At 45.5% G+C, this 18705-nt stretch overlaps 1 protein-coding gene across 1 annotated transcript in view; it reads right to left on the bottom strand.

The window, feature by feature from the left end:
* Positions 1-17401, bottom strand: part of PRKAR2A (protein kinase cAMP-dependent type II regulatory subunit alpha) — a 106097-nt gene extending 88696 nt beyond the window's left edge. The window contains exon 1 of the mRNA XM_077324946.1: positions 16797-17401. Coding sequence (XP_077181061.1) covers positions 16797-17055 — 259 coding nt within the window. The 5' untranslated portion in view covers positions 17056-17401. The remainder of the gene's footprint in view (positions 1-16796) is intronic.
* Positions 17402-18705: the final 1304 nt, after the last annotated feature.

The following is an 18705-nucleotide window of genomic DNA, read 5'->3' as shown; positions in this document are numbered from 1 at the left end:
GAAGCTATCCCAGGCTTGCTCATGAGGCTACAAACCGTAGTTGCTACTTTTTGTTTGTTTTGGCTAATAGCTATACAACACTTACGCGAAAGGCAAGCAAATCTGCCTAGGTTTTGACTGATTTATTTCACTTTTAATACTGAAGATTATGGGTTAGTTTGACAAGAGCCCAAGACTAAGGTGACCAGATTTTAACATTGGTAAAGCAGGACACCATTGACCCGGAGGGGGGGGGGGGTTTCTTGATTAAAAATTAGGTCTATATGGAGCAACAAAAAGTTTCATAGAACACATAGAATGCAAAAATAGCATTGTAATATATATATATCTTTTAATTTCAACATAAGTACAATTTGCCAGGTGCCCCCAGATGTCCCTCCAAATGGGACAATCTGGTCACCTTACCTAAGACACTAATAACAGGAAAGATTTGGAGATAGGTCACAGGCAAGACTGTGGTGTGGAAACAAGTAGTACATTGTGAACTAGTAGAGTGTAATAGTCAGAGCCAAGCTATGAAACACACAGTCCCTGTCAACATTTCATCTCTGCTCTGGGTAGTTTGGGCAAGCACCCTTCTCAGTTCCCACCTTCTATCTACATAATGGTGGCATCAATAATCTATTAGCACAGATAGGCTGTCCAAATTACTTAGCAAAGGTGTGTCTAGGGTCTTGGCCATTCCAAAGCACCATGTAAGTGCAAAGAGTTCACCATATGAGACGGCCAAGGTACCGTAGGAGTCCGGAGTTCTAGTCCCCATCCGCTAGAAGCCTCAAGTCGTTTCCAGATGAGTATTTGAAATAACACCACACACTATCAGGACTTCAAAACTGATCATCCCTTATAGTTTCAGCCAATGAACAATGCTCAGAACGGCATTTTCTATATCTGGCAATAGACTGCTGCATGGATTGAGAATGCATAGCTCTCCAGAGGCATTTTAGTAACGGAGAATATTTTCACAACTAGTAGAACGAGTAGCTTGCTTCGAACACAGTTTTTGAGCTGGCAAAATAGCATGTCTGGTTACAAATTCCACCGAGAAATAAACCAAAATCATCTTTACTTTTATTTGAAATTTCTGGTTAAAACAACCTACCATCCGTCTTCTTATTAGCAGTCGCAACTAACGAACACCTCGCTATTCCCAAGTAGCAAAATGCTTTTCATCCATTTTTTATGATGCTTTCATAAATACCATTGGAGCAAATAGTGCTCACTGGTTGTCCCGGGCCCCCAGGATATCCGCCTGGCCTCGACCAGGGCCAGGGCCTTTTCGGCCTGGCCCCAGCCTGGTGGAATGAGCTCCCGGAACAGCCGACGGCCCTACCACAGTTGTCAGCTTTCCGCAGGGCCTGCAAGATGGAGCTCTTCCGCCAGGAGTATGGTTGAGGCCGGGGGGGGGGTGTCTCAGTATTGCCAGGATCCCCCCCATGTATGATTACATCTAGTCCTTTGCTCCCAGCGGAAGAGAACTTGACCCATGGGCTGAACGCGGGGGGGGGGGGGAGATTAGAACTCTTTATAGGAACTAGATTGCCATCTAATTAACCATAATGTAAGGAGTGGGGTTTTTTTTGGGGGGGGGTATTGTATTTTATTGTATTTTATCATTGCTGTGAACCACCTCAAGACTTTTTGGGGAACAGCGGTATAAAAATTAAAAAATAACTAAGTAAAATAAAATAAAGTTACATGCTCACCAAGCCTGACATGCAACAGTTTTTACAGTACCTTCTTTGCACATGTAGGCCACCGTACAGAAAGCATGCGTTTTATAGGTGTGCAATGGAAGGAAACATTTACAGTTTCATAAGCGATACGTTTTCCTAGTCCACTGTTCCAGAGCAATTGTGCCATGATCATCATATCAAATATATTGAAGTTAAGGGAATTTGCTGTTCTTCATATCACGGATATTAGTATTCAGTAGATATCCACAATTTTCCTTTAATTAAAAACAGGTCACAGCCTCCATCTCACAGGACTGAGCATTAACACTGGATATACATTCCTGGTTACATCTTGGAAGGCTTTATGTTCTTATAATAAAAGTCCCGCTGAAAAACTGTGAGAATCTTTTTAGATTATCAGGGTCCAGGGGGGCGGATTTAAAACCAAATACTCAATCACCAGGAGCAGGTTTCTGAACCTTTCTGTATCTACCACACTGCTTACAGTAACCTTAGCACTGGCAAGAAGTCAATTTTATATTCTGAGAGTGTTTCCAAAGCAAAAAGTCTATACAAGGAGACTGATGCAATGCCCTGATACTATATCCTCCATATTTATCTAACAATACTTCAGAGAACAGGTTCGGCTTTCAGAAAATTAAATGCTGCCCTGCAGATGAAACCCATTAATGATTTCTGAATCTCCTATTACAGAGCTAAACACAACGAAACAATGGCTGGGATCCAAAGATCCTCACGTACAAGCAGAAGGCTCTATCCATGGACAGGAGGCTGCTGATTTTCCATTCTACCAGCAGTCCCTTGAACTTCTAGCACGGGTACTGAAGGTTTCCTAATGCCCAAGAGCAGCTGTTCAGTGGAGCTGAAGGGGCTGCAGTAGGGAAGGTTGATAGAAGTCATGCTGCACAGTTCCATGAATCTTGGATGAATACCTTTCAAGATTTACTGATGACCTAGATCAGTGGTCCCCAACCTTTTTATCACTGGGGACCGGTCAATGCTTGACAATATTACGGAGGCCCAGGGGGTAGTCTTTTGCTGAAGGACATCGCCGCCGCCTCTCTGCTCCACTTGCTTTCCCGCTGGCGCGCCTGATTTCTTGCCACCTGCTAGGGGGCGCTGCCAGCAGCTGCTGCACAGTGCCACACTGAGGGGGAGCCCCAGCCATGGCGGCCGCTGGAGAGCACTAGAGATGAGCGGTGGCAGACTGGCAGGGCAGCCCCTGAGGTAGCAGCTGGGGAGGAAGACGAGGAGGAACCTCGGCGTGGTACCAACTGATCCCCGGACCGGTTCCGGTCCCCGGACTGGGGGTTGAGGACCACTGACCTAGATAATACAATGAAGACATTCTGTTCATAAGAATAATCTCCCAAGGCACTCCCAACCCTCTCTAGTTAACAAGAAGAAGAGCTGGGTTTTTTATACCCCACTTTTCACTACCAGAAGGAGTCCCAAAGCAGCTTACAAACACTTTCAAAAGCTGGCAGGGGCTCATGGGAATTGTAGTCCACGGACATCTGGAGGACCACAGGTTGACTGCCCCTGCACTACGCTACACGACATTTCTATCTCAGCTTCTCAAAAATCTCAAGCCCCAACGTTTAAAAACTCCATTGAAACCAACGCCCTGTAGAATGAACCAGGCAATGTGCTTCTCAGGTTTAAAGCCTGCCTGCATGCTTCTACCCAACTAGCGCGGCTGTCAAGTCACAACCGACTTATGACAGCCTCCTGGGGTTTTCAAGACAAGAGACTGCTTTGCCATTGCCTGCCTCCAACTAGAGCAATTAGCAGCATTCAAGGACCCTGTTCAGTTCTCTTTCTGGAGAAACTGCAGGTGGCAAGTTCATGTCAACCCAAAAGTCCGTTCCAATGGCGCAACAATGCCGATGTGCTGGTGAATATGTACCGGGAGGAACACTGCAAACACGACATAATGATAGAAAGGTATGGCAGTTTACTGTAATAAAGGTTAAACCGATGATCTACAAGCATTTCCCAGAATAACTACAGTACGTGCCGTTTATGCTGACATATTAATTGCCTACTGTCATGAAAGACAAGACACTGCACAAGTTAAAGAGTATAGGACAACATAGCTCTCCTTTGTCTCTATCCAAAATGTTATGTTCAAGTTCAGTGTGCGCATCTACAATACACGTGTTCTTCACAATATATAGACTGAGTCTAGGAAACAGATTTAGCCATTCATATTTTAATCACCTGCCATGAGCCCTTGGAACAAAAAAGCAGTCCAAGCCGTTTCAAATATTGCAATGTCTTCAAAGTTCGCATGTATTAATAAGATTCTGTTCTTTTGTATAAATAAAAACACTGACCTAGATCTAGGAACAGGCTTGTGGAAGATTTGCATACACAATGGGCCTTTTGTATACCTTCTGTTTGTAACCTTCACACCCTGCATCACACTGCAAGTAGCTTCTCAAACATACCATGTATTGCTGACAAGTTCCCCACGTACTATTTATCTGTTCCAGTTAAATATTTCTGGAAAGGGCTTGGAGGAGGAACTGGTCTTGTGGCTTAAGCGCCACGCTTAACACACCCACTCAGGGCGGCTGTCCCGCCCCTGAGTGCCTCCTCCTCCAACCAGCTTTAATCACTGGCAGTCTTCAAGCAAAGGTTGGTCACACACTTTTCTTGGATGCTTTAGGATGCTTTGGGCTGATCCTGCGCTGATCAGGGTGTTGGACTAGATGGCCTGTGTGGCCCCTTCCAACTCTAGGATTCTGTGATTCTAACTAGTCCCCAGCAGAGCATTAGTCAAGGCAATGAGATCTTAACACTCTCTCCCAAAGGAAAAGAAAGCTCTTTCTGTTTCTTGGAACAGCAGGCCCAGGGCTGTTTAGCCCCACCGAACTGAGCAGAACAAACAGATAAAGTATCCTCTCACCATGCATTCCAGAGAAGGCATTCTGCCTGAAAATTCAAGCTTTGCCTCTGGCAATCCGATGGAAAAAGCAGACTAATAAAGAAAGCTTAACTCCAGAAATGCAACTCAAGCAAAGTTCTAATACCAGCAGCATATTTAACCTCAGCCACTGTTCTATAATGGGTGACATAAAGCACAATCCTATGCAGACTTATTCCAGTCTAAACTGGAGCGGAGGCACACAGAATTCTCCACAAGCAGCCCCTGCCCTAAGACAGCTTTCCTGTATCACATCTCGTGTTTCCATTAGTGCAAGGCCTGGTCCTCCCACCCCCCCCCCCCCCAACAAGGACTCTCTGATAAAATCATACTGCACCTCCAACCTGGACTGCTAAGACTTGATCAAATAAACAGTGTTTGCCTTTTAATTCTTTTGTGCACCGGTAACTCTTGCAGAAATAGAGCTTACTCTTCCAATGGCCATAGTTTTTATGAGTGGCAAACGATGGAAGAACGTGGCAGAAGTTTACAAAATGAACAACAGGGAGTTGGGTGATGTTTCCTATCAGAATCTTGGGTATTAGAGAGAGTCTTTTACAAAGTGGCAGGAGTGCCGTACGGAATTCGTAGTCGCACTAATTTAGCCAATATGACAGAAAGGGCTTAGACAATTATTATATTAGAATAAATCTCCCTGAGATAATCTGGACAGCTAAACATGGAATTATGGTCAGAGGAAATATTGTTTCTACTGCCAGATGCTAGATACTAATCACAGGAGGCTGTTACCTTGGTCAGGATCTGCTTTGTGGTGAACTTTCTGTAGCATCTGTCTGGCTGCTGCTGAACGTAACATGCTTTGTTTGACCTTACAAGACAATGTCTAAGAGACCTGAGATGTAGATGCCCCGTGCCATTTGTGTCTTCAGCATCAACAGATCAGACTACAAGACTGCCAACCTGTTGGCCCTTACTGTGGCTCCGCTAATCTATTTTGAAGAAACTGTAATTTACTGTACCTCTGTGGCTAATGCTATTATTATCTCTTCCTGCCCTTGAGACACTGTTAACAGCTGCTCTGACTCTCACACAGGCAATGTAAGACCTGGTCAACAGGTATCAAGCAGGTGACTTTCCAGATTTTCCTGGCAGACTAAAGAGGTCTTCAGGTAACACCAATTATTACTTGTTTATAAATTGCTCTGTATTTCAGCAAGACAACATATTCCATTGTAGATTAAGGTTGGTAGTCCCAATGAAGATTAGCAGTTAGGGCAAAATACAAACATGCAAAAACAGCTTGGTACATTGCATGTTTCAGGAATCTTTTATACTCCCAAGATTTTTTAAAAGCGTTCAGCAAGATTAATGCTACTATGAAGCCTGGGCCAACAAAATGTCACAAAAGTGAGTTCACAAGATACATTTTTTGTTCCAAGCAGCACATTATGCTTATTCAACTTTAAATCCCAATTTTATACATGGGACCATTTTAACCTATGGCTTTTTACAAGAAAGTCAATGAGCAACTTCCAGTGTCAACACTCCAGGGTAAAGCAGTCGTGAGAATCCAGAAAATATCAGAACCGGGGAAAGAGGGCAGATCAACCAAGACAATTCACTGTCTACGTGATATGGTGCAAAAGCTATACACATTACTAAATACAGCCTTAAATGTCCCCAAATATACTAAATAGTACCATCTCAGAAGCCTGTATAAAGCTGTGTGAGATACAATATCATGAACAACTGATACTCAAAAACATTCTCAGTTGTTTATCAACATGCCTAACTCTAAAAGTTATATCAGACTGTTAAGACAAAGTTCAAACGGGGGCTAATTTTTTCCATTTCAATAAGCCAAGGTACAACACAGAGTATATACAAGGGCGACATCTGAACCAAGTCTTCAACTCTTGTGCAGTTTTTGCACAAAGACAAATCAGCTACATTTCTTTTAGCACTATCTAGCATTCTAGACACCTTGTTTCTTAAGACGACAAAATAAGAGAATATTCCTTAGAAGAAATCCACAGCGGTTCTACCCTGACAGCACTTTCCTCCCCCAATCCCCTCTGAAACTCCCCAAAATATGCTCTAAGTGAGGGGACATAAAGCCATTGAAAAGGGGGTTGCAGTGACAAGTAGACCTGGGCAAGTTTTACTGAATGTGCCGAAAACTAAAAGGATCTAAACCACTATCACGGTTCTTTCTATATTACTGAAGATCTGACCATAGGATTCAAACAGAGTAATGTGTAATAGGAAAAAGCAAAAATGCTTACTTGGGATAACTGCGGGCAATTAATCTATACCCCCCACCAAAAAAAGTCCTATTTGCCCATGAGGCTGGGAGTTCAATCCCAGCAGCCGGCTCAAGGTTGACTCAGCCTTCCATCCTTCCGAGGTCGGTAAAATGAGTACCCAGCTTGCTGGGGGTAAATGGTAATGACTGGGGAAGGCACTGGCAAACCACCCCATATTGAGTCTGCCATGAAAACGCTGGAGGGCATCACCCCAAGGGTCAGACATGACTCGGTGCTTGCACAGGGGATACTTTTACCTTTACTGTCTGTTTAACAACCAAGTCTGCTGGGGGAAAGTGCATACCACACTTCTTCAGAGAAACTTAAAGCGGCATGCAGTACGATTTTTCCATTTTAGCATAATAACCCTCCAAGCTGGACTATGCAGAAACATTCTAACTGCCCAAACGTCATCCAGTAACTTTCATGGCTCATACAGATCCTGAGTAGAACCTTTTTGATTGGGCAATGTTCAAGCCATTACATGGCAGTAACTTTATTCCAGGGATTCCCAACCAAGGGTCCGTGGGAACTCCAGAGGGGGTCCGCAGCCTTTTCCCTCCTTGGCCAAAAACTAGGGAACTGGCTGCCTCTGCTCAAAGACTCAGTGTTTAGACAATGGGTGTAAAAATCATAGGGGGGAGAGAGTCAAGTGGATTGTGGTATGGGTGGTCTGGTCTGGGCTGTCTTCTCAGCTCTTGGCATTCTTTCAAGCCAACATGAGGCAGGACCACCGTAGTAGTTGTAAAGGTGGGGGGAGGGAAAGAAAGAAGGGCAAACGGTATGAGTGGTGATTTCAGGTCTGGTGATGTATAATTTCCAGGGGGCGTGGCAGAGAGGAGTGGCTAGCTGACATCACTTCTGGGGGTCCTCTAAGCCTGAACATTTATTTCAGGGGCTCCTCCCACAGTCAAAAGAGTGAAAAAGGCTGCTTTAGACAGTTAATATAATAATAGCACTGGGAGCTTTCTACTCAGCCCTTTGTCATTTGGGGTTCCACAAGGCTCCAATTTATCCCCTATACTCTTTAACATCTATATGAAACTGCTGAGTTAGGTCATCCAGAGATATGGGCTGGATTGTCACCAAGGTAAAGGTGACACCCAGTTTTATCTCATGCTTCCCTGTGAAGCTGAAGAAATCCTGAACTAATGCCTGGAGGCAAGCTAATAAACTGAAGCTTAGTCCTAACAAGACCAAAGTGCTACATGCTCTGGTTTCTCTTCCGATAGCATAAATATTTTGCCTTTTACTAAGGCTGAAGTGCTACAGGTGAGCAGAAGGTCTTACCCAGGATTTAAGGAATCACCTATTCCAGATGGGGTTGCACTCCCCTTGAAGGAACACATCCCCAGTCCGTGGGTGCTCTGGGATCCAAACCTACTGCTTAATAAGCAGGTTAATGATGTGTTTTTGTAGGCTTTGATCATTTTAAAGATGTGATTTCATCATGTGTTTGTAACAAAGCTGCCTTGGTGACCCTTATAAGGGCAGAAATGTAGAGTACAAGTTTTGTAAAATAAAAATAAATGATCAAGTGAGAACAGAGGTAAAGACAGAATATTAGCCCTTAAATCCAGGCCTGCTAATGTGAGAAAGAAAAGAGAGAAAAACCCATCGTATGCAGGCAGAGTACTTAAAAGAGACCCACAAACCGATGGCTTGGACTGACCGGGAACACCTAATCTTACATCAGATGAGCAATTCAGAGGGACATCCAATGCATCATCCCAGCAAAATGTGATCAAAGGATACTGGATTAGATTGTCAATTTCAGGAATTTAACTCCGAATCGCAAAATATGTCCTTGATTTAGCCATGTTTCATGAGATAGGTAACAGGTAATCTTGGCGTCTGCATTAAAGCAAATACTTAGCATAATGTAATCACAGAATCCTTGTTGACAATACAAGCAGTGTAAAACTTTAAATTATCTTTAGTAATACCTCTGTATACAACACTAAATCCCAGGATGAACTCAGCAGAGCTTACTTGTTCTAAATATTCAGAGGGAACTTTAGCAAAGCAAAAAGTAATCCCGGCTTGTTCGTGGCACTGAAGGTTTGCAGACACAACTTTTTCCTCTAAGCACCTCTACTGCCACCTCCATTTCACCCAGCTGCTGTAGGATATCTGATCTGTTGGGTTGAGGGGAAGTCAGAGACAGCCAAATATGAGGCTGGCTGGCTATTTATACAGGAAGTTAGAGCTCTGAATTTCAAGTGCAGTTTTAAATTTCGGCATATTGAAAGCTCCCCCATAAGAACACTTCCTGTGCTAAAGGACAGGAGGCAAATGTTCAGCAATGCTGAAAGCAGTTTATCCCATGAGAATGTGCTTCTCTCTCGCTCGAAAACAATTATAAGATATGCAAGCTATTCCCATGACATTGCTGAAGGGGGGGAAAAGCACATATGTACACAGCCTCAATGGTACCTTTGCCATAATTTTTTTTTAATGCAGATGTTTTTGTTATACAGGTTGTGGGGTGCCGTTTAAAAGATTTTCACTAAGCACAGAAACCCATAGCGGAAGAACCATGTAATAATGTTTCCTCTCATCTTTTCCCAAAACAGTAAAAATTCCCAGAGCAGGGGTAGTCAAACTGCGGCCCTCCAGATGTCCATGGACTACAATTCCCAGGAGAATTGTATCAGTCATAAATCATGGGAATTGTAGTCCATGGACATCTGGAGGGCCGCAGTTTGACTACCCCTGTCCCAGAGCAACAGCACAAGGCATGGCCCTCTCAGAAGCAAACCTTGGAATGGCTTTCTCACGCACCCGAATGCTCAGGGAAGCAATTTAAGGCATCAGCTGCAGACATCCAATTATGGCTACTTTAAAAACATTCAAGTACTCGAACACGGATGGGCTGCCTCGTGATAAGCTGGGCAGTAATATGACAGGCAGCAGCTAATCCTGCCTATGGAACATTTGGCTTTAATATTTAACTTTAACGGGCGACGGCAAACCGATCACGGAGAGCGGGATAAGCCATTTTGTTAAGCCTAAAACCAAGGTACCGAACGGTTCTTCAGAGAAGATATGTGTTTATTGCATTTATGATGCACCTTTCTGCTAAAGTCATGCCCAAGGCAATGCACAATGAAAACAGGCTAAGAAGAAGTATATGCAGAATATTACAAATACTCATTATAGAATGAGTAACCAGAACTATGCTGTGCCTGGATTAATATGACATTCATTCATTCATTCATTCATTCATTCATTCATTCATTCATTCATATTTGTATACTGCCCTCCCCTGAGGCTCAGGGCGATTCACATAAAACATAGAAATGATACATAGAATTTAGTTTTCATAATGATTTTCATACAACATAAATAATATAAACATTAAACTGTAACATAGGTGCATAGAGCCAGTTTGGTGTAGTGGTTAGGAATGCGGACTTTTAATCTGGCATGCCGGGTTCGATTCTGCACTCCCCCACATGCAGCCAGCTGGGTGATCTTGGGATTGCCACGACACTGACAAAACTGTTCTGACAGAGCAGTAATATCAGGGCTCTCTCAACCTCACCTCCCTCACAGGGTGTCTGTTGTGGGGAGAGGAGAGGGAAGGCGACTGTAAGCCGTTTTGAGCCTCTTTCGGGTAGAGAAAAGCGGCATATAAGAACCAACTCTTCTTCTTCAAACTATAACAATACCAGCAGATCCAGAGCAGAACATATGAGTGGAAAGGAAATAGCAAGCAAAAAGGCAGTGGTGCTTCTCCCCACCCCACCCTTGTAGCAACAACTGCTCACTTTGAAACTGGCTCTTCCAATAAGTATGACTAGCATATTTAAGCAATCAATTATAAAGAGCCCAATATCAGTCATAAATCATGTCATAATTTCTGTAGATTCTTTATGCTTACTGCCTGTAACGTGCTGCATCACTTTAAAAGTTCTATCCAGGAAACAGAAAGGTTGTAAGAAGCATGGACGTGCCTTGAAAATGTGGGCAGACAAGGCTTCTGAAACAGGACCACATTAAAAGCTCTCTTCTTCTGCAATCTAATAGTACCATCAAAATATACCAAGCTCTGCAAGCAGCCAAATACTACAAGCAGAGCAGAATTTCATAAAATTAACTGTAAACAAACAATCTGTCTCCTTGGCATAGACCAAAGAACCTAAAGATGATAACCATTTTCAAGTACTTTAAAGGCTGTCATATAGTGCAGTGGTCCCCAACCTTTTTAGCCCCGGGGACTAGTCAATGCTTGACAATTTTACTGAGGCCTGGGGGGGGGTAGTCTACTGAGGCCTGGGGGGGGGTAGTCTACTGAGGCCGGGGGGGGGGGGGGGTATTGCGACAGTGCTTGGCTCTTGTGGCCCTTTTTTGCATGCCCAGGAAAATGCTGATTGCCACTTTGGAATTATGAGACAAATGTCCTCCAGGTCAGACTGGCCAGGGATTCTGTGTGGGTTATTTTTGGGAGGAAAGCATCATCTGGACATGAAATTCAGATAATTGTGGGTGGGCTTCCAACTTTGTGATGTCAAGCTGCATCACAGACAATTTGGGTAGCCTTTGACTACCTAATAAATTCCACAGTTCACAGTTGCAACAGCCTGTGGATTATACTTCCAAAAACTGCTTTGGAGTCAAACCCTTGTTAGTACTACGCAGGCACCCTATCACACAATGTCAATATTTACCCTGATGTCTCTAATACTTTAGATTCCACCTCCAATAACCTGGGTGTTCATGCTTACTATGCTTCTTATCATGCAAGATGCCAGCCTGACTCACCAGTACCCCAAACATCAGGCGTGGGAGAACAGTACCACTAAATACACTAGTAACATCTACTGCTAAGTAAGAGCACTAGTGGTGAATCCACTAGCTTGAATAATAATCCAAGTTCAAAAGTGGAGCAGCCTGCCTTGAAGGAATGAGCTACTGAAGGAGCACAATGAAAGCGAAAATTTCATATCACACCAGAAGGCTCTAAGCAGTAATGAAAGTGATCAGTTTGGTCACTGGCCGTCATTGCTCACAAAGATGTGGGAGGTGTGAATTTTGCACATTCATTTTGCTCATTCCCTCCACAAAGGATTCTCGAGTTTTTAACTTGTATTATTACTATAATTTTGTATGTTTATTTTACAGTATTAAATTTAATTTCAATGTATGCCCAAGCAAGCAGATCAGAATTAATCTCTGCTTATTTTCCAACTGGGCCAGGAATTTGAGCGTGATTCTGGATACCTCCCTTTCAATGGAGGCCCAGGTCACAGGCGTTAGCACCCTCCCTGCCTTCGGACTGTCTAGCCATGGTGATCCATGCGACGGTCACCTCCAGATTAGACTTCTGTAACTCACTCTATGTGGGTCTACCCTTGTCTTTGACCCAGAAATTACAGCTGGGGCAAAATGCAGCTGCTAGGGTCCCCACTGTTACATCTTGGAGGGCCCACATCCAGTCTGTGCTTGTGGTCCAACTCAGATTCAAGGTTTTGGTATTAACCTTTAAGGCCATCTGCAGTTTGGGCCCTGCCTGAGGGACCGCTTGTCTCCTTATGCACCCGCTCTGCGGGTGCTCATCAGCTTGTGGTCCCTGGCCCCAGAGAAGTACTCCTGGCCTCGACACAGGCCAGGACTTCTTCAGACCTGGCCCCAACCTGGTGGAATGAGCTCCCGGAAGAGCGGAGGGACTTCACGAAACTTTCTCAGTTCCGCAGGGCCTGCAAAACGGAGCTCTTCCACCAAGTCTTTGGTTGAGGCTGGAACCAGGAACAATTAGGGCCCCTCCTCCAGCCAACATGATACCATTCTGCAAACCTCTATCCTGTGATGACTGACTGTAGAACGGGGGGGAAATGGGGGTTATGCCGACTCTTGTATTTTTATTATTTGATGTGGTTATTATCTGGTCTTATGTAACTCAACACGAGTCCACAAAGAGTGGTGGGATATAAATTGAAATAATAAATAAATAAACAACTATACATTCTAGATCAGGCTTTTTCAACCAGAGTTTCATGAAAACCTGGGGTTTCTCGATAACCCTATAAGGGTTTCCTGAAGAGGTGGGAGTTAATTAATTTTTAATATATTTTAAAAATTCATTAAACATTTCTCAGGTGATAAAACAATATATAGTAATGTTGATCCCCCCCACTCCCAAAATTGCCAATGATGGACCTAGAGGTGGTGGGGAGAGGCCCCAGGTGGGCATGTACATAGCTAGGCTTCTCAACCATATTCTGCATGATCTCGCCACTTCTGGAGTTTCTTGATGCCTGAAGAATATTTCAGGGGTTTCTCAATGATTAAAAATGTTGAGAAAAGCTTTTCTAGATCAATGACCTATATCTAATGCATTTAATTCAAAATGATCTACATCTAAAAGACCTATCTGCAAAAGATATAGCGAAATCATCATCTGCAGGTTGGTCAACTGGCAGATTAATTACAAACTAGGAAACACAGCTAACAAATAAATGTAGTCATAAATATGATAACTCAGAACAGACAAGAATCTCTGAAATATTGCACATCAACCACTACTGTCAACACTACCATGATCAGTTGCTACATTTAAGTGTCAGGGGAAAAAAGATACCATTTTGCTTTGGCCGCAACACCATTTTAGCAGTTATGGGAGAACCACATATTTGGCTTTCTCAAAGACACCTCTTTCCAGAAGCAAATCAAAGCTAAACTCTGTGGATACAATTGCTCCTTCCATTATGTTATTCACCTGCTGTATTTCAGAAGTTTTTGGAAAAGCTTCAGCTTACCAGAGGTGTTACATCCACACAACATCAAGTGACCTATTCTTGTTTATTATTGCCTCTCACTGGTAGTGCCGTTATGAAGCCAGTTAGAAAGTTAAGGTGCCTGAATACTTGCTGTCCTTTTACTGTTATACTGGACCAAGCAGCTACAATAGCTATGTTCTTTCATTGATACTTGACTGATTGACGATAAAGAACAAACTGGCTGCATCTCTACTCTCAAAGACCGAAGCATCTAATACAGAGAATGTTTCTGTTCAATTCATCTATCATCATGGTTATCAAAAGGGCTACAGAAGGGATGTGGGAAGTGAAAGCACAACCTGGACTTCCTGAAGAAATGCAAATGTATCATCTCCTGAGAGCTGCCATCTCAGCACTCATCTTGTGCTTCCTTACTGGGTGGTGCGGTGGCTCCTAATGATAGCTCTTTCCAGAAATTCTTTAGCCTGCTTTCAGTTTAACCCTACATAACCTCCCTATTTCTCAATTTAATTCACTCAAGAAAAAAATCCCACCCTGCTTCAAGTATCCAAGATGAGAAACAGTTGTGCATTGCCAGCATCACTGCACATTCTGGTAACACCTAATCAGTTTCTCAATGACCGTTTATGCACTGGAGGTTTCATGCCGGGCTGCAGGCTGGAGTTTTAGTCGTGGCAGGTTGCCCCACCTTTTCCTGCACCCACATGGGGGAGCATTTGGCCTGGTGTACCTCATCCGCCCCCGATTTGTGTTCTTGCATGGAAGCTGGGGCAGTGAAGTTCCCAGTGCGTAAACGGTCTATAACTTAACTCAGTGTTGGCTTAAGAACCATACCATTCCATTCATGTCTGTACTTCTGTCTTCTTATGCATCTATACCTTGATATCATACAACACAACAGCTCTTGTTCATTTGCGGGACCTCGTTTTCCATCCTGGAACCAAACAACTATGTAAGCTTGGCATTTATCACATCAGAAGGACATTTCTCTGGAAAACAGCTGGTTTCCTGCCAATTTTTCATGGCCTGAAATGAAAGAATTCAGGAACAGACCATGCACATCTGCTCTCAGGAGGTGATATGAGATCCAGTGTCATTTTCTGGTGAAAGGGTTTCAGACTAGGATCATGAGGTTCAAATCCTCACTCAGCCATGAAATCCTATGGGTGAAGCTGGGTTAGTTTCTTTCAGCCTAGCCTACCACGCATGGTTGTGATGAGGAAAAAGTGGGAAGGGGGAAGCACCATATGCACCACCCAGAGGACACTGGAGGAAGAGCAGGGTTAAACAATGTGATGTACAAACAGAAAGGCATGCAGCCTTGGACTAGTTTTTATCAGTTACTTAGAAATGAATGGCCTTAATCCCAAGGATTTAAGGATCAAAGGACTTTCTGGAGAGTAGCTTCTCCTTCTAAAGGCTCACAGTCCTTCAATAATATTTATACTATTACTATTAAAGGTACAATGTTTTGGACAGATTTCTCACAAATATAAACACACACAACCAAGCTAAATTGTGCATCCATTTTAAGAAGAGAGGTCAGGGAAGAGCTCTACTGTTGTCCCTTTCCTGGGAAACATACAGCGCCCTTCTACTGCATGTTCAGAGGGCAGCCAGGCTGCTACTGCACATCATCGGTCGTGCACCGAAATGGGAGCAGGAGAAACAGCCTCACATACCCAAAGTTAGGGTGCATTTCCAGCAGTTCTGTCTCCCAGTATGTTTAGAAAGAAATCACTATTTGTTTGCTATTCTGCTTCAGGAACCAGGGATTAAGCCTGCGCTCACACCTTCCTACACAAATATGCCTGAAAGATTCCAACGGCACCACCACAAAAGCGGGAGACTAGAAAGTCCCCACATCCTAGAAACACAGATCCCCTTCAAGTCCACGTTCAGCAAAAATAGAGGGGATTCTGTTGCCAAATTTCCTTCTATTTCAGCCACATTCCTACGAGCATATGATCACAAGGTGCCCCTCCTCCTTTCTGTATGCAGTCAAGCCAGCTAATCCCTCTGGTACAAAAACGTGGATGAGGACCCAGTCCAGATAGGTGTGCAGTCCACATGTGCCTCACCCAAGCAATGACATTATGAATCGGCAAGACCATGAAACAGAGACTTCCACAACAACTGGCATTTTCAATCACAACTGTTCAAATAAAAGTGTGTGAGGAAAGCCCCACAGAGGCTACTATGAAAGGGCTGGGGAGAAGGAAAGATTGCTATTTTCCCCGTGGCCAAAACCAGGATCACAAGCCCTTGAATGGGGGTGGAGAGAAAAGCCACCAACAAAAAAGACAGCCCATCCACTGGATAAGCCCGTGAGTAGAGAAAGGAGGCGGCTGACCCAGCCTTCCTTTCTCACATAGACCAGCTCACACCCCCTACACCAGGGATAGTCTGCGGCCCTCCGGATGTCCATGGACTACAATCCCCATGAGCCCCTGCCAGCATTCGCTGGCAGGGGCTCATGGGAATTGTAGTCCATGGACATCCGAAGGGCCGCAGTTTGACTACCCCTGCCCACCCCAGCGAACACTGGCAGGGGCTCATGGGGATTGTAGTCCATGGACATCCGAAGGGCCGCAGTTTGACTACCCCTGCCTACCCCAGCGAACACTGGCAGGGGCTCATGGGGATTGTAGTCCATGGACATCTGGAGGGCCGCAGTTTGACTACCCCTGCCCTACCCCATGGCCACAAGAACCTCGCCCACCTACACCCACAGCCATGCAGCGGGTTATGCCTACGGCGTGCCCTGACCGATAAATGAGGTATTGAACCCGGTTTCCCCACAACTCCCCCTTTAACTAGGAGGTCGGGTAAAGTACAACTTTCGTTTACAGCCTGCCTTCCTAACGCACCTTTTAAAGACTCCCCTCATTGCATGAGCCGATTAAGGAGAGCAGATAATTATTTTCTTTCTTCCCCCCCCCCCCGCGTTCCTAGCAATGACAGCCACAAAAATACTACAACACAAAGAGGAATCCTCGTTAAACAATGAACCTAAATAGCCCTGCCTCAAAGGAAGGCATAGGGAGCCCCCCCCCCGGGTTGGAGGGGGGGCACTTCCAAGACATACGAGGCCAGACGGGGCAGAGGACGACAGGCCCCCTTCCCCGTCCCTCCCCCCCCCCCGGCCGCCACTCACGCTCAAAGTCGGAATCGGACTCCTCGTCGACGTTTTCCCTGCGCTCCTCCTCGCCGTTGGACTCGGTCTGCATGGGCTCGCCGTCGAAGACGACCCCTTTGCCCCTGGCCGCCTCCCGCCCCTCCTGGTCCCGGGCATCTCGCAGGCGACCGAAGTACTCTGCGGCGAAGTTCAGCAAATCCGGCGGCCGGTGCCGCAACACCTCCACCGTGTAGCCCTGCAGCAGCTCCGTCAGACCCGGCGGGATCTCGATGCTCATCTTGCCGCCTCGCACGCGGCACCCCGCCCTCGCCTAGGCAGGATCCGTCCACCGGGCGCGCGGGCGGGCGGGCGAGCGCGAGGACGGGCCCGGTTGCTGCTGCTGCTGCTGCTGCTGCTGCGGAGGGGGGCCTGCCTGCCTGCCTCCACGCCTCCCCCTCCTCCTCTTCTTCCTCGCCGCGCTCGCGCCAAGGAGAGCCGCGCGCTGACAGGGCTCGCGCCGCCGCCACTCTCTCTGACACGCGAGAAAGAGAATGGAACGGAGAGCGAGCAAGGGGGGGAGGGGCCGCGACCGAAGCCCAGGCGCATCTGCGCACGCCCAGCAGGAAGCCGCGGCCGCGCGAGGAAAGGGGCAGAAAAGGGGCGGGGTACACGAGAGGCGTGAAGAGGGGAGTGGTCGGGACGCCTGCGTCACAATGAAGAACAAGAGGCGCTCGAGCGATAGGAGGGAATTAGGCAGCTGCCGGCGGGCGGGGAATACGGCGCGTGCGCAGAAGAGGGCTTAAAAAAAAACTGAGTCCCGACTGTCGGGGGGCGGTTGGTTCGCTCTCGGGCCGCTTCCGTCGTTGCCGTCCGAGCTGAGGAGACCAGCTAGGAAGTTTCCCGCCCGTTTGGATTCAAGGACTCGTCACAGCTCCAAGCTTTGCTTTCCCCAGCTAAGAAAGTGGCCCAAAGCCAATCTGACAAAGAGGCCGTTTAAAAAAAAACAAAAAAATCATGTTAATTGGAACCTGTCAACCGCCAACCAGTGGTTTTCAGTGTGTCATGAAGTAGACTCGCCCTCTCTCCCTGGTTTTGTTTCACAGGAAAAGAGTTGGTTCTTATATGCCGTTTTTCTATACCAGAAGGAGTCTCGAGGTGGCTTACAATTGTCTCCCCTTTTCTCTCCCCACAACAGACACCCTGTGAGGGAGGTGAGGCTGAGGGAGCCCTGAGATTACTGCTCGGTCAGAACAGCACTATCAGGACAGTGACAAGCCCAGGGTCACCCAGCAGGCTGCATGTGGAGGAGCGGGAAATCAAACTCTGGTGTCCAGATTAGAAGCTGCCACTTTTAACCACCACACCACAGCCAAGGAAAACAGCCTTCTGATACCCAAGATGATGTGCTTAATTTTTTTTTTTAATTTTGGGGATAAGGACTGTAGCCGGGCTACTGTCATATTGATTGGATTTCATATCTGATGTGTAGCTCCAGATAAAAGTAGACTGGTCGTTGAGAGGCAAAAAGATGTTTTCTCTTGAGTGCTTTGCTCAATCTTAGTCCCCTTGATTTCAGTGTTTTCTCGGGATAATGCTGGCAGATCCCTGATAATTCACACTTGGGGTATGCATAGGCCAAGCCCTAATGTCAGCAATGGAATTAGAAACATGCTATCTAAAGAAGAGGCCTTCATAGGAAAGCAAACATAGGTGAATAAACAAGGAGCAATGCATTTTACACTGACTAGCTTTTAGCAAAAGAAGCGCTACAAGTAAATGCCCTACAATTTATCAAGTCCTAAATACTTAATTGCTTGCAGTGTCTGAAATGTCAGTGTGCTGTGTGATCTCTTTGTGTTTATGCAAGTGCTCTTTGCATGCATGTGCAATAGAATCAAGATGCAGGCATGCACACCCTCTAGCAGATAACAGCTGACAGTGGAGGCTG

Source organism: Paroedura picta, chromosome 3, assembly GCF_049243985.1.
Source record: "Paroedura picta isolate Pp20150507F chromosome 3, Ppicta_v3.0, whole genome shotgun sequence".
Lineage (NCBI taxonomy): Eukaryota > Metazoa > Chordata > Lepidosauria > Squamata > Gekkonidae > Paroedura > Paroedura picta.
This window is presented reverse-complemented; position numbering and strand designations above follow the sequence as displayed.